We start from the raw sequence: 26,844 nt of genomic DNA on the forward strand, positions 1-26,844 counted from the left end.
ATGAACTGAACCTATAAATTTAGAAGTGATATAATAACCAACCCCTTTAAACATAGCAAAATCTTCTGTCATCATTTGAATGCTTTATGCTGACCTCACTAAATGCATCTGATTGAGCTGATCTAATACCATATTTGACAGAAGATGGTAACAATTGTAATTATGTATTTCTGATGCATTATGGAGAAGGGCAGACACCACATAGGAGTGAGAGGCACCATGTAGTGGGAGACAGAAAAGTTGACATAGTGTTTTTGAAATGTCTAAAAGATTGTTTGGAGTTTGTTTGCCGAGTGTTTCAATGACAGCACATGCAAAAATGGTCTGTTTTTCCTTATATTCTTTACCCCCCTTTTCAGTTATCTGGTAGTCTCTCTTTCTGCTCACAGGATTGTCCATGTTATCATAGCTTTGTTATGAGCACAGTGGTGGTAATATTCACCTTTTTTTTCTGCCTTCTTAGAGGTTCTTATTTGTCAGAAACTTCTTAACAGTAATTCTACCTGGTGCTCTTGCAGCATCTCATTATCTCTTGACCAGAGTACTTCAGAAGTGTTGACTTTTTCTGGTGGGAGAGACTGACACCTAGAGAAGTAAATGACTTATGTAGGGCAGACTCAGTCTTTTTATTCATAGCCCCCTCCTAACATACATGACAAGGCATCCTCAAGCTCTTTTTTTCCCCCAATGAAGATACAACATGCATATAAAGGCCTTTATATATGTTTAAAAAAAAAAAAAAAAAAAAAAAAAAAGAAGGAAAAACTCAACCAGATGAAAAAGAAAAGCTTTTCTCTTGTTGACAAAAGTAACTTGCTTCCATTTCACATATTCTCTTGGTTCAATTTGCACTGGTCCTAAGGTTTCCTTTAACCTTTGCAGTATTATTTGAAAATATATTGTCTACTGTTGGAATTAAACCAAGGAAATGAGAAGCGTTTTTCTATGTGGACAGGTTTCATGAAGACTGAAGTAAAATCAATTTTAAAGATCACATTCCTGAAACCTTTTAAAAAGACACTCAGCTTTAAGGCTATGTGAAGTGCCTTAGGACTTGAAGGTTAATGATTTGAGTAATGTGTTGCCTCAGTGCAGACCTGAATTCATAAGATAATAATTCATACCCAGAAGTGGAAATGCTCAGTTTCATTCTTCCCACAGTAAAGATGAGACCACCAGTGTTTGTGGACCCCAATGGTTTCAGGACATTTCCTTCTGTTTTGAGCTACATCTGTATTGTTGGGAAGTCTGAGTGTTTACTTACACTGTACTCTGTGCAAGCACGGAGTGAAATAATAACTTTTTTGAGACCTGATAGAGCACAACAAGGCAGTGACACAGATGCATCTGTCACGATACTAATGTGAGCCAGCTGATAGCAATTCTCACTGTGATTTGTTGTTCTCCTCTGAGTGTAAGGGGCAATCAGAGAGAAAGTCCAAAGATATTCACCTGAAAATGAGGTGGAGGAAATTCTGTGAAGGACTGTGCAGTATCAATCACCTTATCATAACAGAAGAAGTAGAGACGGGTATGTGAAGAACCTTGAGAGTGACAAGAAGTTACCTATATTTGATAAGAAGGACAAGAAAAGACAGAAGTGGTATGGTGTTACAAAAACTGAAGTCATCTAAGCTACAATATAAGAAAGTAATATTTTGCAGCAGCAAAGCAGGAATGGAAGGGGCTGATCTAAACTCCTGCTTGCCAGAGTGAGTCACAGATAATGTTGTGATGAATGGGTTGGATTTTAAGAGCTGAAGAAATCAAATTTGTTGTTTGGAATAGCCACATCCCTGAGAAAGAGAAAAACAGACAATGAGATGATCAATTCAGTATTACAGATTGAGAATCTGTAAGGCAGGTAAGCATAAAGAAAGAAAAGTAGGGAAAGTCTGCCAAAATAGAGGGATGGCTCAAAACCTCCTGAAGAGATGTGAGAGAAACAGGACAAAACTTCATTTTTGAGAACAAAATTGACCTACAATAGTCTGTGGCTGCCTTGTTTCTCTCATGTAACCTTATCTTTTTGTAACTTTGAGGATTAAATAGGAATATCTCATACAACATTAGAAAAATATTATAGACCTCTATCAGGTCAAGTGAATTTAAAAACCTCTATCAGCTATCAGACATAGTAATGTTTTTACTCGTTGAAGAGGGTGTGAAGTAACCCAATGAAAGTATCCAGTGAAGACAAGTCAGGTGCTCAGTGGTATTTTAACCAGGGGAAAATTAACCTGAATGTTACTGGAAGCAAAACCACTTAACAAAAGACATGGTCAAAATGGTAGTGGGATGGAGAATTACATTCTGTCCTGGTCACAGGAGGCCATGCCTGCACAGCAATGGATAGCCTCACAGGAATACTGCAGCTCTCTGATCTCCCTTTCCTATTTTCCTATCTCTCCTCCCTCCTCCTATTTTAGCTACACAGGCACTGCTTCTGTATACATAGTCTGGTTTCCCTCAGGAGACTGAACTGAAACCACACTGTTTCAACTGTAACAATGGTGTTAGTTCCTCTCTCTTCCCATTCCTTAGTAACCTGTTACAAAATCTGAGTCAATGCAGCTAAGTTCAGAGTTGTGTTTCACACAGACAGAGGACAGAGGAAAGAAGAAAGAGGTTGACAGTGAGGCTGCAGAGAAGATCAGAGTTGTGCATGTAATGCCCAAGAGACCTCCTGAACATTCACTGTCCTCTGCCCAAGCTGAGAACAGGGCTTCCATCAGATCTAGGGGTTTCCCCTCCTGGAAGAGAACGTGATGTTATGGGAAGGGGCAAAAGGGGATGTAGCACACTGCACCACATAAAACTGACTTTTATTAACTGTGTTCCTTACAGGGCAACTGCTCCACAGCTGCAGTTTTACAGCTCAGGGTTAGGATCTCCAAGGGGCTTGGGCTCTCCTTCAGGTCTAGGAACAGCTCAGTGTCCGTCCATGGGGTCTTCAGCTAGCTGTCAAAAAAAAAAAAAAAAAAAAAATAGCCACATAGAATGGCATCCAAGGGCTTCTGGAAGAGGAGGAACAGTTTTCTTACAGACTTAAGTCTTCTCATCTTTCAACCTCTCCACTGCACACCTTTATGTTCTGCCAACTGTTCCATCATAAACAGATACACATCTTTGTCCCAGACTTAATTCCTGTCATCAACTTTGCATTTTCTGCAATCACCTAGCTGTTGAAATCACTAGGGAAATGTACAAATATACAAGAAATTTTTGCAGTCAGACATGCATCAGGTTAGCTTACAAACAAATGCCTGGAAAGGGGAAATTTTCAGCCCATTAGTGCCTCCCATTTTTGCTCTGTGTAGCAGCTGTGCTCATGTCATTGACATGAGTGTTCCAAAGCCACATTCAGCACTAATAGGCTGAATGTGGCTTTGGAAAATAGAATATTTCTAGATTATTGACAACAGAAACAGAGGAAGGACTGGCTCAGAAGTCTGAGCCAAGCTCCATGCTGATCACTGCTCGTTTGGTTCAGAAAGTGGTGGTTGCCTCTTGCTCTTGCTCTCCCCTCCGCCCTGTAGTTAGAGTATTCATCTTTTTTACCTCAGTCAAAAATCCATGGGAAAACAGATACCATTTTTTAAAAATTTAAACATGATTATTGATCAAATTCACACAGATTTTAAAGGTCAGCACTACATCCAGTGTCCCTCCTCAAAGCCATGCCCCCTCCACAGTCACTAAATTGCATCTTGTACCTGTTTTTCAATAGATGCATACTGATACACAGCTGGTGATGAGAAAGGTAAACAAAGAGAGGTAGAAGCAATGTGAGCACATAAATGAGCTTGTGATGAAGGCAAAGGGTAGTAATTTTTCTTCAGAACAGAAAATCAAATACTTCTCTTTCTTCTTCAGGAATGGCTTTCTCTCAAGAGAGCCTGTAAACACTGGCAGACAAAAAGGCAGAGGAGGAGTAAGTCACAAACTGAAGAAGTCAGATGATATAAGCAGAGTTTTTAGTAGAGAGTAAAACACAGCACAGGCTGCATGCCTGTAGCATGTACAGTTCCCAGAAGGGCTTCTAGCCCTTTCTCTCTGCCAAGATAATGTTAAGAGGTCCAGTACTAGAGAACAAGAAAAGGAAAGCAATATACTTCAATTTCTGCCTCATGCCCTAAGCTATGCCATGGGTGAGACATGGGTTACTGGGGAATAGGTGGTTTAGAGGAAAAAATTCCTGTAGGTGTGTGTCATGGTTTGATATTGGCCAAATGTCAGGCACCCATGAAAGTGGTTCGCTCACACTCTTCTGCTACAGTTGTACAGAGGAGAGGGGAAAAAAACAACGAAGGGCTTATGAGTTGAGATAAGGACTGGGAGAAAAAAAACACTAAGAGCAAAACAGGTTCAAATTTAAGGGTATGAGGTAAATGTATTATTAACATAATCAGAGGAGAATAATGAGAAGTAAAAGGGGCCTTTAAAACATCTTTCCCCTCCACCCCTACACCTTCCTCCTTCCCACCAACAGCACAGGGAGACAGGCATGGAGGTTTTGGTCAGTTCATTACTTGAGATCTTCTGTTTGCTCAATGAGAGGAGTCTTTTCTTTGCTATGCTGTGGGGTCCCTCCCATGGGCAAAGAGCCATCCCAAAACTGTTGTGCCATGGGTCGCTCATCCACAGGGTGCAGCCTTTTAAGGATAAGTAACTTGAGTTTGGAATCAGGGGCCCTCTCTCTTTATGTCTGGAAGCAGGGGCCCTCTCTCCCTATTCAGGTCTCCCATTGGATCACAGTTTCCTCTAGCATCCACCCACTTCAGTTCGAGCACTTTTCCTATGGGCTGCAAGTGGATTTCTGCATCCTCTGTGGACTTCATGTATTACAGGAGTACGTTACTGTACCATAGTCCTCACTACAGCTTGCAGAGGAATCTTGGCTCCACTGCTTGGAACACTTTCCCCCCACTTTTTTTTTCCATTGACCTTGGTGTTGCCACATTTTTTCTTACATGTCCTAACTTCCTCCTCTTCTCTGACTAGAAGAAAAACTGCTGCTCATAGGTACCACTGCCAGCAAGTTTCACCAATTCAAAGATTCCTGCAGGATCCTGCAGTGCTGAAAGGTCCATCTCAATGAGGCTCCTCCTTGCTGGGGAGTGGCCCGCCACCTTTTCACTGTCGGCCAGGCAGCCCTGCTGCCATCGCATGTGCAGTGGTGGCCGCCGCAGCACTGGCACTATTTAAAGCCTCTCTTCATGCAGGGTGCTGGGAAGGAGAGGCCACCAGTGCCATCCCTGCCCTTGCAGCTGCTGCACAGTTGGCCAGAGGTAGCCAGGCAGGCAAGGCCCGTGCCGAGATGGCAGCGGCCATGGCAATGCAGCACCACAGGCTGTGCCAGGCTGGTACCGGGAGCAGAGCCTCGCCATCCCTGGAAAAAACTGTGCCTGCACTGTTTTGATTTTCTTCTTAAATATGTCATCACAGAGGCATCACCAGCCTTTCTAACTGGTTTAGTGTCGTGTCCATCTTCAGAGCCATCCAAGATTGGCTCTGTCGGACATGATGGAAGCTTCTAGCAGCTTCTCACAGAAGCCACTTCTGTGGCCCTTGCTCACTGCCCAAAACCAGGACATGCTAAGTGAAGACAAACATGTATGATATTGCAAATCAACAGATCATGAAGTGATTTTTGAACCCATATGTACAAAGATAATCCCCCAGTTACAGATGATTCTTTTGGTCTGTATGCATTGACACAAACACATATGCTTATGTGTGCTTACATGTGGCCCTCAGGTACTCTTACTGTAGTAAGAGTAGGGCCATGGGGCAAACTTCCCAAACTAAGGTGTTTTTTGGGGGTCTGCTGCTGTTACCCACTCATGCGTAGCTATCTTGCTATTTACTTTCTTCAAAACAGCCAAAAATTCTTCCTCTGAAATGGAAACAGAGGTATCTCCAGGGTTAGCAGGATAATTTCAGTTTATTCCACTTTCTAAATCTCATCCAGCTGATAATCACAACTACTGGTGCTTTTAATTTATGATATATAATTGTGTTCAGTGGATGCAAAAATAAAGATCGCAAAAATTCATAAATAAATTGACTCTTGCCAAATGTGAAGTCATAAATTGCATTTTATGTGATGTATGTTTCGTGAAGAGTAGACTGTCTAATAGTTTGAACACTGAAGAGAGAAACTCAGTATCAACAACTCATAGTGTTCTCTGACATAATGGAGAGACTACTTAACTGTTAATAGGACATCTTATATATCCAGGAGAATTGCAAATGAACATTTGCTACGTCAAGGGTTTTACATATTTTTCATGAGATGAACTTTCACAAGCACTCAAAACTGTCAGGAAATTTTGTTCCACTCCTATAGTCACTGAAGAGGAGAAAGCATCCCTAAACATTGTGTCTTGTCTATGAAAGGCAGAGAATGTGGAGTTTCTCATATTTTCAGCACCTTCCTGCTCCATTATCATGATGAAGCAAAAAATGTCATGCCAAGGGTCAGAGATTTGGTTGTGGAACAATTCAAACATCGGCCTTACCCCATGAAACAGTCTGTGGTCAGCTTTCCTCATCCCTGCCCTCTGATCTGTGTCAGTACTAGAGTAGAAATTTCATCCATATGTCCTTCGGTTTTATTGTCTCCCAGACAAGAGGAAACTCATAAATACCACTTTGTTCCTAGACTAAGAACCGTACATTTGCATTAAAAAGTCTCAGTTTGCTACTCAGTGAACTGTGCTACAAGACCAATGTATTTGCCCCCAAACTGCTATGCCAGAAAATAGCTGGGATAAGAGTCATTTAGTCAAACTGCTGGGACTGTTGAAACTTCTACTTGACAAGGCAAAAATTTTCCATTTATTTGCAAATTTTTATTACTTTTGTGCACCAAGTCTTTCTTTACAGATTAGAGAAAATAATACACTAGTCTGGAGAGGAATTTGAATGTTGTGTTCATGCCAGTATTTGGAATTCCTACATCAAAACAGGTTTCTTTAGTTACTTATAATTAGTTGCTAAATTTAACACACCACAAAACAGAACAGTAGAACCATCACTGGTAATTACAACACATCTTCTATTAGACTTTTTGCTTAATTTTATATATATATATATATATATATATAATATAATATAATATTAATTTACATCTCCCTTTTTAGACTACCTGGAACATTTAGAGAGGCAGACTTTGCTACAAACTGTTTGCCCATTCTAGCATGTTCAATGTCACTGTGTGTGCTGACACAGTATTAAGAGTTATAATTAACAGGTGCCTCTAGGGGTAGGTGGAGGGAGCACAGGCAGAAATTGTTAAATAACTCATCCAGGAAATTAATTATGTTGCCAAGGTTGCAAGATAAGCTCTGGTGATAAGGAGCATACAGAGGTATTGCCCAGGAAAGGAAAAAAGGGTTGTTATCAATATGGAAGGTCTATATAATGATATTAAATAGCATGTGCAGTGTGATAGCTTATGCAGCTGTAATATATAAAAATAATGCAAGCATGACAACAGTGTTTACAGTTATAGTGTAGCACTGTTCAATTCTAAGGTAACGAAGAGATGACTTTGATGATGGCAGTGGGTATCTACAACACCTTAGCAGCATGCAGTCATGGAAGAGTTTGCAGTACCCTGCTATGGTTATTATTGCTGCACCCAAATCCCAGGATTTTTCTGGTTCTTAAAGGTCTGCAAGATCCTGCTTTTGTTCCTGAGCATCCCTGCTAATAGCTTAAGGCCTCAGGATGTTGCATATGGCCAGGGTAATGTGTTGACGGGCACAGCCACCATAGCAGCTGAAGCTCACCACCCAGTGGTAACAATACTGGCCCTCTTCTCTGACCCCACCCTTGTCATCCTTGACTTTTCCATGTAGCTGCTAGACAACATGACTTATTGCTCTCTGGCCTTCATTCACTCCATTTTCTGGACAGAGTCATCATTACTGAATCACTTGCTGAGCTGATCCAAAGATAACAAATCATAGTGCCTTCCTATTACCACGTCTTCATCCTGCAGCTCTTCCCCAGGGGAGGCCATTCCCCAAAACCACTCAGATGTCAGAGATGATCTCTGCTTTCATCATTGCTCTATGTATCTTAACCATGCCATTTTTGCTCTTTTTGTCCTAAGATCTACAAATCACATTAAATGAGCAAGAGAATAAATCTCTTCATGACAATATCAGCAGTTTAATTGTTGTCTTACAAATACATTGATAAGGACAGTAGAACAGAAAAAATATTTACTCTGATAAGGACAGAACAAAATAGCATAGCTTTGGAGAAACAAAGGATGTAGCTTAAGCAAACAGAAGTAATGCAAAACACAACAGGATGCCAGCTTAGCTTTGCAAAGCTGACAAAGCAGAAGTTATGCAAAGCAACGATACTGCACTTACTCAGAATTGGGGTTGAGGAACAGGCACCTCTAAAGGACACTGGACATTGAAGACAAACCCCAAAGAACCATATAAGGACTTCCAAAAAGAGGGTGTGACTATGTAAAATGAACTAATATACATACATCAAGTAAGCAAGGATAGCCGATGAGTATGTATATCATCAGTGTGTATGATAAAAACTCACAGTTTTGAGCATTTACGCAACACTCAGGGCACTCAGATAGAGGAAAGATTCTGCAAGTGACCAGCACACTGCAATAAAGAATGCTGCTTTCTAGTACTCAAAACTGTGTTGTAAAGTTTTTATCTGGCTTACCAATGTTAAGGCTTTATGGTTAGGCTGGGACAGTGATACATTAGTATATTAGTCTTTCACAGATAATTCTAAACCCGTTTCTTATGTTAATGTAAGTGAAGTTACATTAAAGTTTTATTGGGGGTCAGTGATACTCTCTCCTGCTGTGAACAGAGACCTCTACAGACATTGTGGTTTTTCCTCCATATTTATATAAAGATTTTTTTCTTTCGATTCTTCCTGATATAATTTGCAATTTACAAAATATGTGTCACCTTATGAGCTGTGTGACCATGACATGACATGAGCCATATCAGTATTGATAGTAAATCTGATCTACCTAAGTGATTGGGGGCTGAGGAGAGCAAACCATCTACAGCAAATTGTATAACTCATCAGGTTCATTTTGCTAGGACGGGAGTTGGTTATTATTGAAGGTTCTGAGAAGGAGGACTCAGGTTATAGGACTCCCATACCTGTCACTCCCTCAGGACACAGCTGATTGAGTTCACTGGCACTTTTCCTCTCACCCAACTTGAACCCAGTGAGGCCAAGAGCACTTCAAGTCTTATTTCATCTACTTTTAGGTCGTGTTTTTATGCGCTTATTGATATTTTCTAACAACAAACCTCCAACCTTATCTGAATGGAAAATATTTTCCAGATGACCTTACTAGGAGGCAATACTTGAGCAACCGTTTCCCTGTATATGACTTTTCATATTTGTTTTCTTATACTTCCACGGCTCTGGAAATGAGTATCATTCCAAGCTGTAATTAGTAATGAACCCTCTGTGAAACTAAATACAATTTCTAGAAGACCAGTTGCATAGCTACTGCCAAGGAAAATATATGCCATATATTATATCTAGTACTTGACATTATATCATACAATCTAAACCATTATTATATTTATAGATATTGTTATGTTTATATAACATTATTATTATATTGTATTTTATATTGTATTATACAATATATTGCACTTAATACAATATATTGTATCTTTTTCCAGGCCTGTGTCTATAAAGACATTTGGAGTTTTTCTTGCTAATATTTCTAACAAAACTGTAAAATAAAGAACAGTAAATTTCCCCCAACCCTTTTTTTTCCATCCCATTTCTGCAGAAATTGAGTATTTGGTCCAGGAAGAATCTGTAATTTAGCTGTTCCATGGCTCCCATCACCTCTGAGTCACATTCCCAGAGGGCCCTACAGCTTGCTTGATTGACTCTCTCTATTGCCTAGCTGTCTTTTGAGTAACGTTATGTCTCCTATCCATAATCACAAAAACTCTTTTTTTCCCAGGGAAGCTGACACTAAAAAAATTTGGTCCAAAAAATTGTCAAATTAAACATAAAATTAGTGAAAAAGGCAAGGCATTTAACATGCAGCAGAGTGGAAAGCTAGGCCTATTCCAAAATGTATTCTTGATTAGCTTTTAAACTGCACATGTGCTTCAAACATTTGTTAGCTTAATAAGGTATATTTGGTGGAAATAGCCATCTTTTCAACATGAGGAATTTGAGCCTTCTTTTCTGCTTTTCAGTTACAGAGTATTGTAGCCTTACTATGTTCTATTTACATTTGTGTGGAAATATCTCCCTACAATGATAACTTCTAAAATTTGCATATGGTTAAGTACATTCATTAATGTAGTGTATGTGCCCAAATTTCAGAGAAGACATTAGCAGATCATTAATCATTTGCATACACTTACTGTTAATTTGGTGATTGAATTTATGCCAACCTTACCAGAATGAGCTGTCACACAGCATTAGTCACTTTTTTTGCGTTACATTGGTGACAGAGGAAGTAGAACTTCCGGAAACTATCCAAAGCTCTATTAGTGTTGGTGGTTGGTCTACACATCTTTTAAATACCTCCAGGGATGGTGACTCAACTTGTTTTCCTGTTCAGGCCTGTTCAAGTACCTGACCACGCTTAAGTGGAGAGAATTTTCCTAATATCCAATCTAAACATCTCCAGGTAAAACTTGAGGCCATTTCCTCTCATCCTGTCACTTGTTACGACCCCCATTTCCCTACAACTTCCTTTCATGTAGTTGTAGAGAGAGAAAAGGTGTTCCCTAAGCCTCTTTTTCTCCAGGCTAAACACCTTCAGCTTTCTCAGCTGTTCTTCATAACCCTTGTGCTCTAGACCCTTTAATGTGCTGGCTCTTAAATCTGAATTTACTGGTTTGGGTTTTTTTTTTTTTTTAAGTAGTTCTATCCAGTATTTTGTCATTTACAAGACTCAATAACCTCAATAACTAAGCTGTCAATACACTGAATAAAACCAGCATTATACTACTACTGATCCTCTTTTACCAGTTTGTAAATAGGTCTCTACCAATTATTTCAACCCTTAATCATTGAAATCTTTCCAACAAATCTTAGTAGTAACAACCTATATAAGAAATTTCCTTTCTGTATATCTATATCATGTAGGAAAACTTCTGGATCCTCGACACTTTCTTGAGCTTTATGCATTAATATGGAGGTAGCTTATACTAACTGCACATTCTTCTTGCAATAGTTGTACCGTTCAATTGTGAATATATTCTTCCTTCACAGATCTCAAGCTCTAACAATGTGATGAAATACTTGCTACCTGGAAAAGTCATTCCAGATTTGTATACAAAAGTAATCAGAGTATCGAGTGGTAATTATGAGGCCAATGTTTTAAGTAAATTTATTTTGCGTTGCCTGGTTTTGGTAGTGGGGGGGCTACAGAGGTGCCTTCTATGAGAAGGTGCTGGAAGGTTCTTCCATGTGCCATCCTTGGTGGTTCCAAAGATGGATGTGCTGCTAACCAAGGCCAGTCCAATTAGAAATGATGGTAATGCCTTTGTGATAACGTATTTTAAAAGAATTTGAAACAAAAAGGGGTTGCAGAGTTGTAATTTCGACTAGAGAAGAGCAGAGAGAGAACATGTGAGAAGAACAGGTCTGCAAACACCAAGGTCAGTGGAGAAGGAGGGGCAGGAGATGCTCCAGGCACTGGAGCAGAGATTCCTCTGCAGCCCATGGTAAGACCATGGTGCAGCAGCTTGCCCCTATAGCCCATGGGATCCAGGGGGATGCAGGGATCCACCCACAGCCCATGGGGGATATGCCCATGACAGAGCAGGAGGATGCCTGGAGGAAGCTCCCATGTTCCAGGCTGGAGCAGCCTGTCCTTGGAGGACTGCACCCCGTGGAAGAGTGACCCATGCCGGGGGGTGGGCATGGTGCCCATGGTTTGAGGGGGATTGGTGCCCATGGGATGGACTCAAATTACACAGTTCACAGAGAGCTGTTGCTCCTGAGATGGAGCCACGTTGGAGAAATTGGTGGAAAACTGTCTCCCATGGAAGAAACTCCATGGTGAAACTCCAGGGGAACAACTCCTCTCCCTGAGCAGTGGGAGAAGCCTCAGGTGATGAACTGACCAAAATTGAAATATTTGAGTCAATTTCCTTTTATGCAACAGTTTTCCTTAAAAAAAGGTTTTACTTAAATAGTTTTCCTTAAGAGTTGTTGTTCTCCTCATGCACGAAGTGACATTAGACACATTTATGAATAATAATAATGTCTTATGTTTAACAACCTTTTTATCTGGAACTACTAATTAATCCACCAAACACCAACTACTCATTCTGTTTTGCATTATATTATGATGCTGACATGCAGCTAACAGCTAACTGGAGAAATAGAATATCTAAATATCAAATACATTTCTTCAGTGCAGTCAGAAAAGTTGCTCTTCAATAAGAAGCATTCCCCGGGCTGAAAGAAGTCAGTCAAATGATTGCCAGGTAAATTTGTGAAAATTTGCCAGGCAGAGAGTAGTTTATTTGGAATCAGTATGATCAAATCAGGATGATCAGTATGACCTACACAATATTAACACAGAATCATGAAAAATAATTGAAACAATACAAACTAAAATTTATTCCAGTGTATAATTTCTTAGAAAAGCTTGTTGCACAAATGTATTTGTCACAGTACTGGAAACAGAGTGTACATCAAATTATTACCAGAAAATCTGTGGGTTTTCTGATTTTTCTTGGGCATTTACATTATTGTTGTTGTTACTGTTGCTTTTTTTCCAGAAACCTCAAAATAAATGTGGAAGAATTCATGAGGCAAATTGGAAAGACAGAACAACATGAGCAAAATAGAAGCCTAAAAAATAAGGAAAATGCAAAGGATGGTTTAATGGTGACATTGTTTGATGGTCTTCATAGGGGTGATGCTAGGTTGCAGGTTGGACTTGATGATCTCAAAGGTTTTTATCAGTCTTAATGATTATATGATTCTATAAGACAGGCATATATGATCTGAGCTTTACAATGAAAGTGAAGGAAAAAAGTACAAAAAGCAATAAAATGTGCTAATAAAAAATAAAAAAATAATGGGGTAAATCTGTACTCCTATGGCACAAGGATACATTTTTCCTCCTATCAGCCTTTGAGGTTAAATCAATAAGAAAAAAATTTTCCAGACTTTCCATTTTATTTCATGTTGTCCAGTCCTTACACCCTGCAAAGATGAAAAAATAATATCACTGTTCAGAAAGGTTACCAGTTGCTCCTTTGGCCAGAATGTAACTAACTAAAGGAAACCTGAAGACTGGTTTTCAGTACTTTTTTTTTCTTTAACAATAAAACTATAGTGCTTTAGCCTTCTCCTTTGGAAGAAGACGTTGGAAAGAATTATTAATTGTGTCTCCCTATTCTACCCAGCCACAGGTTTTCACAAGTCTCAAAGGAACCAGTATCTTTGAGACTTCTATCCCTCGTGGATTGGAATGGCATTGGACAGTAACACAAAAAGTCAATAGAAGGAGGTGAGAAAGAATGGTCCAGATAAACAGAAAGGCAAAATGGTCAAATACATCCAGTTCCCTCCAGGAAAATCCCCTAAAATAACTATGTGGACCAATACTTAAAATTTTTCTATCACCCTATGCCTCCTTGCTCTACTTTGCAGAGAAATGTAGAGGCCAAAAACTACCGAATAGCTACATTTGTCTGTAAGGATCACAAGCCTCTTTCTTTTCTCTCTCTGTACAAAATGCAAAGACTCTTTCATATGAAACTAGCACATGCTCTGTTTCCATAGGTCTTCTTCCTTTGTGGTCCAGGACATCAGGGCACATGCAATGCAGAGCATGAACTCACAGCATGAATACTTTGCTTCCTTTTCAGTTTCTTACTGGCTTAGAGAGATAACTAAACAGAAATTTCCTCTAACAAAAATACCAGCTGAAAAATAAATTAGATAATTAGGTCAAAGTAGCTCATCATATTTGCTTTGTATTCTAGCTTGTTGCTTGTTTTTCTCCCCTTCCATAGCCAATACCTTTTGTCTTATATAACAAGCTATTACTATTAGGCTAACTTCTCTCAAAAGTCTGACTCAGCTATCAATAACACTGAAGATAAAGGAGCACTTACTGCTGGCTTTCAGATGGGTTTTAAGTTATTCTGTTCCCACTGAGTCAGAAGCTCTTTGCCAAGACCTTTTGAAATACTCCATGTCTGCCATTTGAACTTGTGCCTTTTTCACAATAGTAAGCAGCACATTCAGACCCTCAGTATGTACACCCACACACCATGTCCTGCCTGTTCATACATCAATTTACATTTACTTTGTTATTCTGCCAACCTTGCTTAATTCTACCAGTCATCCTTCCTTTCTGCAATTCAAATGAGTCATGGAATCCTGTGATCTGTTGTAGCATAAGAAGATTTCCTACATTCTTGTTGAAAATGGTTTCCTGAGAGCCTCACTACAGGCAGTGACCTTAAGTACTTTCTAAATAAAGTCTTGATGATTATTTCAGTAAATGTGTCTTTATTCAGCAGGTGAAGTACCCTAGCTCCATAATGCATCCTCCAACAATATTTTTGTGTTTTAGCTCCTACCTTAATTGATAAAATTTGGCATATCCTGTTTCAGGACTGGGAGAAATGCTCTTCAACCATGTGGTCCCTTAGACTGTAAAGCTCTGTATTTGGTCTGGCTGAGATGGAGTTAATTTTGCCACAGCAGCCCTTCCAGTGCTGTGCTTTGCATTAGCAGCTGGAAAGGTTTTGGCAACACAGCAGTGCCTAGGCTGCTGCTGAGCAGTGCTGGCACAGCACCAGCCTCTCTTTTCACCATTAGGCTGGGATGAACAAGATCTTGGGAGGGGACAGAGCAAGGAGAGCTGACCCCAACTAGCCAAAAGAATATTTCATATCATATTATGTCTGGTCAGCAATATAACAACACAAGCTAAGGGAAAGGAGGAGGAAGTGGTGGGGGGAGACATTTGTTGTTACAATGTTTGTCTTCCACAGCAATTGAACATACAGAAGATTTACTTCCATAAAGAAGAGGAAGCTGGACATTAACTGCTGATGGGAAGTCAAAAATAAATCTATTGTTTTCCTCTGCTTCCATGTGCAGAGCCATTGTTTTTACTTTATTAAACTGCCTTCTTCTTGACCTATGTTTTTTTTTCCATCTTACTTTCTCCTCTCCCCCAGCCCTCCTGTGGAAGGAAGTAACAAAGTGGCTTGATAGGCACCTAGCATCCAGCCAGGGTCAACCCACCACAAACTTAATTTTGCACAAATTCTAATCACAGGCCTTCTGTGAGCATACCTAAAGGCATCTGCAATATTGTTTCCTTCTAGACCTCTGCTTACAGCTGCAAGGTTGTACACAGGTACAGCTTTTCTGTTTGCTAAAGAATGTTAAACTCAAATGGTCATTCATTACAGTAACAAGACACATCAATCACCAGAGGATAACCCTGTCCATTTCTTCACCTAAAAATTTCTATTTATTGCTTAGAAAAAGAAGTTCTTCTTGTTAAATAAATCTACTCTTATTAAATGAGAAAATAGGAAAAAAATAGAAGTTTTTAGAAACACAGTGGTGATTCCACAGGGCTCAGAAACATTAAACAATTCATCCACAATCAGTCTTCTGCTGCTTCTCTTCTGTTTTCCAGAGTTGCTTGAGAATTCTCTGAAGTAATTGAAATTTAAATCTGTTTTGTGCATTGTCTCAAGGAAAGTTGGGGAAGGTTTGGCAAAGCCATCTCTTAAGAAGGGAGGGGTGCAGATGGTTGAGCTGATGGGGGGATGGTGGGGTAATGACTGCACAGCAGCATCAGGGTGAATCCTTAATTTTAAAATAGTTCAAAATTAGGATTTGGATGGCCACTACTTGTCATTGCTTAAGAAAGCTCAAAGTCTGTAACTTAGTCTGGCTCAGGGAAAGAAGTATGGGACTGGGAGAGATGAGACTTGGGATTCTGTTTCCACATTTTCATTGCTCAAGTATCTTCAATTGCTTGTCTCTCCTCTCTGCCCATTTGGATTGCCATAAACAGTAAGCTGTTTGAAGCAGAGACCATCTCAACACATGCTGTGCAGTTACAAATCACTGTCTTGATACTTTTGCTCATCTACACTAAAGATTTTTCCTTTCAAAGATACACTGGTGGCTACAGCACAGTATACTTTCAGAAGAGAAACACCTTGAACATCAATATTCTTGTTGATCATGTTCAACTTATTTTAGCAGCTAAATAAACAACAGAAAAGGATGTTCATCCCAAGAACCCTGACAATATTTGACAATAGTTAGTGAATTAAACTGTATTTTATACTGTTACCTTCTCATCTCAAGCTTCCTTTATTATTTTGGAAGATGGCAATATAAAGAAGACATTAAAAAAGCCTCTTTTTTTCATTTAACATGCAGAGAACTAATATTTAATTGGTATTTAAAGCTGAATGATGAGCTAGAAGATGGCATACACCACAGTTTAGCCAACATTGCCACACAGGCTACATTAGCAAAGAAGCCACCCACACAATAAAAAGGAGCTTTCTGCTGCTGGAGATAAATCATATTGCTGAAGGACATAATCTGTACATAATGGGCACACATGTAAGAGTGTTGTGGGTTTTACTTGGCACAGAACCACCACATGTTGGCTAGAAGCACCGGCAAACCTCAAGAAAGCATTAAATGCTGTTAAACCTATTCACCTCCACAGAGGACCTGCTGGACGAGGGATCTAACCACAGGGAAATGGTACTGCGAGCCCACTACACAGGAGCAGGCAGAGGCATGAAAAAGTGAAGATCTGGCCACATCCAGAGCACAGTTGTGTGGGATAGGCATGTCATAACTGAAGGAGCCATTAGGTCAGCAGTGAGTACCTGCATGCCCGTGGCCAGGGGCAGGCTGGGAAGCAGCCTGCGTCACATGCCTCTGAGTCACTGCACCTCCCGGGCCAGTCTCCTGGGAAGCAGCTCACAATCACCTGGACCTAACTTTTAGTCATCAAGACCATACAGAAGTGAAGCCTGAGCAGAACCAAGGAAGGCACCTGAAGTAAAGATGCAGCCAAAGGGGGGTTATGGGAAAACAAAATCCAGATGGGGTTTGAATGACCATATCTTGGCATAAACCAGTAAAATATTTAGGCCACTATTTTTTATTCTTCTCCTTTTAAGACCTGTGTGGTGGGAGTTAAGCTGATCTGTATGTTAGAAAAAATGCCGGAAGTAGAACCATGTGGTAGAGGAGCAAGTTCCAGCCAAGCCACATGGGAAGCCAGCTTTTGCTCTAGCTAAGTACATCAGTTTTATAAGCACTTCTGTGCACAGGTGATATGGATGCAGCCATGTACTTCATGAACAAAAACTAATTAACTGGTATGTGGACCAAATTAGAGAGAACCACTCACATCTTAACTCTAGCAGACCAATGCAGCTATTAATTAGAATAATGCTCATATTCTGTCACCATTCCTACATGATCTGAGGTTCTCTTTTCTCTGTAGCATCACTGAAGATAATGGGAACTTTGAGTCCGTACATTACAACCAGGAATAAAAGTATGACCTCATTAATAGCAGTACAGATTTTAATTTCTGAACTAGCTTATGTCAGTAATGTCAAAAGTCAGGTTTCTGAATTCCACTATCTTACCTTGCAGATTCTACATACTGAGCTCACAGTGAGTGTTTCTTTGCATGGACACTTTCAGAATTATACCAGTATATGCAGTAAAATCAGTGTAAGATGAAAAATTCTCTGTTGTAAATGCAAGGGTTGCTCTGTCTGTGGACTGTGCAATCTTCATTGAATTAAGGTTATTTAGTGCACACCACAACTTTGAAGATGATGAGGTCGTCTTCCTCACGGTTCCTCCTTGGGAAAAAAATCATGCTAGAGAAGGAACTTCTGTGTTTGTTTTGCTGAAATTGTCCCTTCAAAACACTTGTTTCAAATTAGGGAAAACCTAACTGCTCATTTTACAAATGGATAGACCAATATAAAGTGCTACAGTCGCACAGCAGTCTGTGTAAAGACAGATGTCTTCAGCTCCAGTCTTTTGAACTTCCTCTGTTAGCCTTTTGCTGGCATGTTTTTAAGGGTTCACAGACCTCTCTGCTCCACGAGACATCTGTAGAAACAATAAACTAGTAGTTTAGGTAGTGGATCACAATAAAGAGTTGGAAACTTAGGTTTTCAAATATTCCTGAACCTGACTCAATGTTTACACACAGTAGTCCTTAAGTTTATTTATGCTTTAAAATTTGTTTGTCCTAACACCAAACACAGAAATTAATTTTTCTTTGAAATCAGTTGAAATCATAAATCATTATTTTGGAGACAGGGACCAGAAAATTGTTTCCAGGATACAGGAACAAAGATGAAATGAACATGGAATTTGAAAGAGAAAGCTAGTTTCACAGTGAGAGCAAATGGCAAATATGGGCTTCCTTTTTGGGTCAAATTTTGTCTGATACAGATGAACACAGAATATTCTTCTTCTAACACATGTAATACTCTATCACTATTGAAAACATTCTGTGAACTTGTAGGGCAGAAACAAAAAAGTCTACAAGCAGTACAACGTAATGGGAACTCTTGACAGTGAGATCAGCATGAATGAATCGAGAAGGTAAACTGGATTTGACTGAGGCTTTATTTTCCCTTCTTCCATGCAAATACTGTTTCTTTGAAGTAATATTAGCAAAAGCAATTCAAAGCTCAGCTATGTCTACACAGCACTGTTATTTATTTACAGCAACTTTTGTTGTAATAAGAAAAGTAAGAACTTAGAGCTTTTCATCTTCAAAGCATTCTCACAGATACATTCTAGCCAATCTGAACACCCCTTAACACAGTTAAGGTTGATTACCATCACGATTCTGACTTCAGGAGGGATAGGGTTTAAATTATTTATATGCATGAAAATATTTGATGTCTGAAGATGGATTAAAACTCGAGGGTCACTGCATCCTAGCTGCCCACAACAGACCTTTTCTGGGCTTTAGTTTGTACTGTGAAGAATTATCTTCTTATACACAGACTGTTTTCTGTATTTACCTAAATAACACAGTATTTTTGTAATTAAAGTATTTCCTACACTATCAATAAATGTTTCTGTTCATTTGGTCAAGGTTTCCAAGCTCTGTGAGCCCTATGACCCAAACTGTTAGAACAGTTGTGGTGGACTTAAACTGTCAGGTCTTTCCAGACTTCTAAGGACTTTCAGGGCTTTCAGGCATTGACTACATATAGACTTCCACAAAAATTCCCTTGAGACATAAAAAATTACTTTACATTTAAGCTTGAAAGGCATTCATCTGATATATAAACTACCTATTTTAATATTTTCATCTAAAGGTTCTTTTGTATTTTTGAATGGTGTAAGGTGTAAATGAGATTTAATTTTTACACATTATTTTAACTTCAACCAAGGAAACACTGCCCATGGGACAAAGCCAACGGAAAAACTGAGAAATCAAAGCAGAAAGATTCCAAGTAATTGTCCGTTTCTTTTATTTTTGAAAAAATGCAGCATCATTTAGCTGTTCCTTTTTATTTAGATAGATTGATTTACAGTTCACTATTTAGAATATGAAGTAAAGTCCAATCTCTGGGAAAATACAAAGCCATCACTTTATTTTAAGGTGTTCTTTTCTGTAATGTCATAAATGAAACTGAAGTGAAATCACAACCTCTCTAGTAATCCTGTAACAAGTATCTCTTTAATAGTTTATGTTCATTGTGTTTTCCTGAACATTTTGTTTTTGCTGGGATGGTGCTCAATTACCTGCTTCCAATTTCAAATGGCTGTTGTAGAAATCTGACTACTTACAATGATAAGGCTAGTGTTAAAGATTTCTAGATTAGAGTTTCCTAATGAACAGTCCCTGAACTAGATTGCACCTCTCAATCCTACAACAGAATTTTAAGCTATTCAAAACTGAGATATCAAAAGCATATGGTGTACAGAAATGAAAGTATTTAAAATGTTCATTTCACAAAGCACTGTTTCTTACCCATGACTGATCCGTAAATAATTTTGAAGGCTTAAATACATGTATGCCTTGATCTAGGTTATAAGTAATGCAAACTCACTAATTGTTGATAAACACCTCAATTGAAGAAGTGTCAAATTTCATACTGATACAGGTTTTCCTTCTAGTAAACTGCTAAACTGAAATTCACATGATATCAAGTGTGAAAACGTACTTCAAGAGTGCAGTTTTTTAGCCCCTTTTCTGATTCTAAGCTGTCTGTCATTGTCCGCACTGTGCCAAAACAGTTGCTCTGACCAGCCATCATCCAAAACTCCAACTAAGGAAGCTCCTTTTGAGCTTCCAGCTCCACAATTCTCTTAGTATCTATGTCATTAACAATCCAACGTGAGCAGTCTTGTTGGCCTGCTGCTCAGTGTTCAGATTTAATGTCAATATATGGGAAGCATTATGCAGACAGAGCAAGACTTGTACAAAACACACCAGAGAAGCCACAGGTACGAAGCTGGGTGCTTTAAAGAGGAGTAAGAACCAACTCTTAGCTGCCGGCCCCTGAGAGTGCAAATAGTGAATACTTTCGCGCTATTTAAGCAACACAAACTCTCATATTCAAAAAGCAAATATATTGCATGTAATTGTGGTCAAAGATGAATACCTGCAACACAACTGACGCAGCTTTTTATGAGCAACTCAGCAGAGGAGAACTTAGGATCAAACAGAAAGAACTGCCAAGAATTATTCATTACAAGATTCTGTACGCTAAAAGCAGAACATATGCCTTCAACAGAACAAGAAACACACAGTAAAATTGAGACGTATTGTGGCATTATGCCTACACACTGAAGCCTTAAAAGAAGTCAGCTACAACTTCATCTGAAAAACTGTAACTTCAGCCAAAGAAGTTAACATGTAGCATCACTCACGTCCTTCTTTCTCTCTTTATATCACAGTTTTCCAAAGTAAATTTCTTATCGGCACGCTCTTCATTTTGACCTGCAGTAAGAAGGTTTCAGCCTTGGTGACAAACATCCCAGCAGTGCATGAAGAGCACTAGCACACACTGAAAACAGTGGGTTTTTTTAAAAGAAGTGTTTAAAAAGTGTTTAAAGCTGCACAGAGAGCAAATTCCAGCTGAAGCATGAATTCAGCACTAGTTGCTACTGCCGTAAGTTATTGGGAGTATCTGTTTCTTTTGGTATACAAAGAACTGGCTCAAGATCTTAGCAGCTAAAATGTAGGACATACGTTCAGTGATGAATCTGAGCTGGCATTTACTAGCAGATGTGGGACAGTTTTTTAACAGGCAGGTAGCACCGAGAGGCATGTGAGAATGGTCTGGGTGGCCAAGGGGTCTCCAGTAGATAAAGTTGCTTTAAAGAAAACATGTCAAACATTTTTGCAAGTATTTCCAATTAACAAGATAGTGGCTGGAAAGCTATATATTTTAAAAAATATATATATAGATTTGTAACTACTTTTAGAAATAAAATGCATAAATATATAAAAAACTATTGATGTGTCTCAAAATGTAGGACTGTGGTACGGTAAAACAAATGTTGCTCCTAAATGTATGGACTTGTAGCAACAGGAAAAAATACCACAGAAAGGAAAATTTTAATTATTAATATACAATAGAAGTATATTGTATATCTTTTGTTTAACTTTTTCTATCACTTGAAGCTCTATTTTGCTTGGAGTGCTAAACACATGTAAAATTTCTATGTATGTGTACTTCAAAAAGAACTATTTTTATTTTTTGCAAGACGTGCTGCATTTGTTCACAGACATATTTTTGGAGATTGAAAAGACAACCCTTAATTTGGACCACGTTAAAACTCTAAATTAATTAGATTTTTTTAAAATTTAAAACAAACTTCTTTTGCTTTGTTAAAAATATTCTAAATTAGGAATTTTCATGTGGGTTAGAGCTAGAATTTTTGTCTCATTTTGCCGTTTCTGGCACTCCACTGCTAATTAGCACGTTTTCACTTCACGTTACTGTTTTAAAGAATGCTTCAGATTTTGTGGTGCAGTTTAGCTGCACCTCTGTTAGCAAATTCAAGGATTTGAACCGGAGGGAAAGTCAAATAAACTGCTGTGTTTCCGGAAACATGGAAAGGTGGTCTGACTGAAATACAGACCTCTGAAAGTTAAGTTCTCAGAGAGACCGAGCCAGGGCCTGGCAATTCGAGCACAGTTCCACCTGTAGGTCGACGAATTATCTCAATCACACGCACGGCGGCTCCACGCAGCGGAGGTTCCCAGAGTCGCAGGGGAGCGTGCAGGTCGGAAGGACTAAGAAGCAAGCAAGACGGACGCTCTGCCTGCTAATCAAGCGGCATTACGCACGGCAGGGTTCTCATTCCCCTCACGGCCCGGCACTGCCGAGCCCCGCGGGCGCTCCGAGAGCCCCGCCCGGCGCTCCCCGGCCCGGCACCCACGGCCCACAGCGCGGGCGGGTGCTCCCCCTGCCGGCGGCGAGCGCCCCTCTCCGGCGGGCTGCGCGCCCCGCGGCGCCGCCCCGCCCTCCCGCCAGCATGGCCGCCGCCGCCGCCGCCTCGGTGCCCGTCAAGGTAAGCGCGCTTCCGCCCAGCCGCGCCTCAGGAAGGAGGAGGTGGCGTCCACCGCCGCCCGCAAACCCTCCCCGCCACCGTGTCGGGGCGGCTGCGGGAGCCAGATGGCGAGGACCGCGCCGCTGCCCTCCCGGCGTTGCCGAGCGCGTGCCGGGAGGTGCTGCCTCCTTTCCTTCCTTCCTCCCTCCCTTCTCCTGCCCGCTGCGTCCTTCCCCGCTTCCTGCCGCCTTCCCAGCCTCCTCGTGCGCCGCCTGCCGGGAGCGGGCCCGGGAGCGCCGCGGTGCCACTGTGGGGGGCGGTGCCCGCCCCAGCGCTCCCTCGCCCAGGCCCCGTCCGAAAGAGAGACCTTTTTTTTTTTTTTTTTGGTTAATCCGGAGAGATCTCCTTTTCTCCTTTTCCGGTTATCTGACCTGTTGTGCAGCGTGTTGGGTTTGTCAGTGACAGGGATCGTGGTGGGTCTGTAGCCGTGGCCTCTGTTTTTAAACGCGCACGGAAACTCTAAGCCTTGGCAGAAGTGAGCAGTGCAGAACTTCCTCTCTTAAGACTTGTCTCCTGTGTGTTTGAAGAGCTGCTCAGAGCGGTGATGGCACCGGGGGTAAGCAGGCCGGTGGTCAGGCTGAAATAGGAGTTTTCACGAACTATGCATTGTTTCTCTGTGGTGCAGTAGAAAAATCCCAATCGGTTTGGTGCGTAGAAAACAGTTACGACCTGTCTTCAATGTACCGATTTATTCTTTTAAGTGTAAATTAGAAGCACCTCGATGTTTATGTTCTTTTAAGCAAAATTATTTGTAATGCCATCCATCCCTTTCTCAGTATCCCCAAAACAGATGAGAGGAATACAGACGGATTTGTTGGTGGTTAGTTGTCAAAAAGACCCATGGGTGATAATGATATGTATTAGTGTTTAACACCCACAGATAAACAAGCGTAACCTGTTACTGCACTGACAGCTCTATGCCTTTGGTTTAAACCTACTTGGAGAAGTTCACCAAACACCAGGTGAAGAAAGGCGTGCACTTCAGTGTTATTGTTACTTGGACTTCCACAGAGAAATGTGTTTAATTTTTGTAATTACTGATGTGATAACTTTTTTTTTTTGCGTCTCACTTCTGTTGCTCTTCATGCCAGTGTTTGAGATTCACTCTGCTGTAGTGCAATTTTACTTGAGATTTAATTCCAGATAACCTTCCATATAGCCTCTTTTACAGCTTACATCATTTGTGTCCCTTTGTAGGATACAAAGTCTGTAATGGAGAATACATCTTTCCATTCTTGAGGTCATTCCTAGGTGTCAGTCCTCTGGCTTTTGAAGAAAGGCAAATCTGCTCTTCCTTGGTTACATCCTCTCTGTCTTCCCATATTCTCAGCACCTGGGCTGGTAGGTGGGAATAGAACTCAGCTCCCTGACGGGGGTGTTGTGGTTTAGACATGGTGCTCTCCAATTTGATGTTCCCTCTGAAACCACTCCAAACCACACATCTCCCCACCCCCTGCAGCAGAATGAGAACAGAGTTGGAGTCACAAAAGATGAAGATCATGGGTTGAGATAAGAACAATTTACTGGAAACAACAATTAGATAAGAAAACAAACAGTGACAGCAACTATATAATCGAGAGAAGTGAGCAGATGGTATGCAACTGCTCACCACTATGCACAGCCCAAAGCCACCCAACTGCTACCTGACCCGGGGCCCCTTGCCCTGTTTCTGGGAAAAGACACAAAGTCATACAGCACAACTTCTGGGTCCTAGTCATGGCCCTCCCAGGCTACTGCAAAAATTAATCCTGTCCTGGCCAGAACCAAGATGTAGGGTATCTCTCCCATTAAGCCTAGAGCATCTGCATTCATTTTAATAATTCACTGGAAGGTTTGGAAGGCAGAATTTAGTATAGAATCAGATTTTTGTGTCTAGTTCCCAGATGCAGATAGTATTTCTGGAGATCATGTAAACAAACTTGAGGAAAAATAATTGTCAGGTAAAATTAATTTTAGGATTAGAGCTGCCAGCTCCAAGTTGACCTTACATGTTTGTTAGAATCAGCTTCAAAAACTTCAAAAATCTCTGCTGGCCTAACTTTCCTTCCACTGAAGTAGCTCTCTGGTGAATTATAAATGAGCCCAGCATTTCTCTAGCTAGTGTTGCCTCGGGGCCTGAGGGTTGTCCAGACTGCCACTGAGTTTGCAGTGGGTAGAAGGCAGAACAAACTCAGCGTGGTCTAGGTCTTCTGTGCTTTGGGTTCTGCACCCTGGGAGCTGTGAATATTTTGCAAGTTCATTGCAGTCTGCCATTTCTGACAGCATGGCTATTGGTGTAAAAGCCTATGCAGGAACTGAACAGTGCAGCCAAAGTGTGTTGATGCCACTGCAGCAGCTGGGTTATGAAGCCTGAGAACAGATTTGAGAACAACCACACCAGGCCTATGCTGCCACAGACTAGGCGTGCTGCTTTCTGTACAGAACAGTCTGTTACTGTGATGGATCTGTGTGTTTATAATAAATTTAAAGCATTGCAATTCCAAAATAACATTGATGTCTTGCATCTGTAGTTGCTCTCTCCAGCATTGCACACTTTTCCTCAGTCCCAACAACTTTCACTTTGCTACATGTAAAAGTTCAGTTCCCTTTTGAATCATAAGTCAAAGCGCACTAGTATAACAAGTGTTATACCCAGCTAAAACTAGTAAAGTTGCTGAAGAACCCTTTTGTTTTTCCTAGATTGAAAAGGCACCATTCTGGACCTGTCTTCTGTTAATGTAGCAATCATCAGTGTTTACTGAATGTATGCATGAATAAAGATAGTATTTTGTTGATTTTGAGTTTTGTGATTGTTTGTGTTTCATACCTTCCACGATTCTTAAGGCAATTTGTTATTCATCCTAAAGCGTGTGTAGTTTTCAGGATTTTAATGAGCAATTCGAGTTAGAACCTTTGTGAGAACTAAGCAACACGAGCAACATGGGGACAGACCCATCAATACTACTGGAAACAATGATCTAGGTCTTCCCTAAAGCTTGTGTGTGTATTCAGGGTCAAAGCATGTGGGTTAGTACTGCTATTTTCCTTAGCACTTTTTCTCGTGCTCCACAGGGGGGTAGCAGAAGGAAGTAGGAGATCGGTTAAAACTATCTCATCGTATCAGCGTTTGCACCACTGGGCGTGGAAAGCTTTGTTAGAGAAGTGTTTGTAAGTAACAAAAACCACAGAGTCTCTGCTTGTTGAAAAGAAGTGCTTAATGAGCCAGCTAATACAATGGTTGAACAGATGGGGTCTCTACGAAAGTGAAAGTAAGAAAATGCTAGAGTAAGAGGCAGCTCTGTGTGTGTTGTGGAGGAGGGTGTTGAATGTTGAAGTCTGAAAGTTTTACTTGGGAAGTTTTCAGTCTTTGTGGTAGTAAGTTATGTCAGAATGGTTCAGATTTTGTTCTTCCCTGCTATGCAAATCAGTCATGATATGAGTTCAGCTTGATACAAACTTTGCAAATAGTCACACTGAAGAAAAAAAACCCACTCATTTCTCTGTGATAAATGGGGACATCACTTTTAAATACCATTACTCAGCTTTCATTTGTGAAAAGCTTGACAATAACTATGCCATCCGAAGAGTTGCAAGTTTTCTGAACTGAAGGAAAAAATTGACTTGATTGAAAATCTGATTATTCCTAGAGAGACAAAAACCAAGTTACTTTTCAATGATGAACTAGAAACAAGAAAAATCAGATGCATTTTCCTTAGCTGGAATATGCAGTCACAGGCAAATCAAAACACAACAGGGATTTTAGTTGGGAAACTTCTTAGATTTTGTCGAGTCAACACAAAAGACTAATCTTTTTCCAAAAAGTTTTCTTTGTTTGTGAGGTGTAATACCATATAGAAATGCCTGTGTCCTGGTTACTGCTACAGTAATTTCCCCTCAGTAGCTGTTCCAGTGTTGTGTTTTGGATTCAGAATGAGAATGGTGTTGATAACACACTGATGTTTTGGGTCTTACTGAGTCATGTTAATCCTAAATCATGGACTTCTTTTATCCCTGTCTCATACTCTGCCAGGGACAGAGTGGACAGGGTATGCAAACAAAACTGGGAGGGAGCATAGCTGGGACAGGTGACCTAGGCTAATTGAAGGGATATTCCATACCATGGGATGTCATACCCACTATATAAACTGAGGGAGTTACCCGTAACTGTGTCTGATTTTGAGAAAGGGGGTCTGGCATTAGTCAATGGGTGCAGTTGTACTGTGCATCGCTAGT

General features: G+C 40.4%; 1 protein-coding gene across 3 annotated transcripts in view; it reads left to right on the plus strand.

The window, feature by feature from the left end:
• The first annotated feature begins 22,072 nt into the window (after nucleotides 1–22,072).
• MTAP (methylthioadenosine phosphorylase) overlaps nucleotides 22,073–26,844 on the plus strand; it is a 37,145-nt gene continuing 32,373 nt past the window's right edge. The window contains exon 1 of one of the 3 annotated variants that reach the window (XM_063422990.1): nucleotides 22,073–22,593. In XM_063422990.1, the coding sequence (XP_063279060.1) occupies nucleotides 22,558–22,593 (36 nt within the window). In that variant the 5' untranslated portion in view covers nucleotides 22,073–22,557. Of the gene's footprint in view, nucleotides 22,594–23,070; nucleotides 23,189–26,844 lie in introns of those variants that run through there. The other 2 variants (XM_063422992.1, XM_063422993.1) reach the window with 2 other exon arrangements.

The sequence above is a fragment of the Prinia subflava genome, chromosome Z (genome assembly GCF_021018805.1).
Source record: "Prinia subflava isolate CZ2003 ecotype Zambia chromosome Z, Cam_Psub_1.2, whole genome shotgun sequence".
NCBI lineage: Eukaryota > Metazoa > Chordata > Aves > Passeriformes > Cisticolidae > Prinia > Prinia subflava.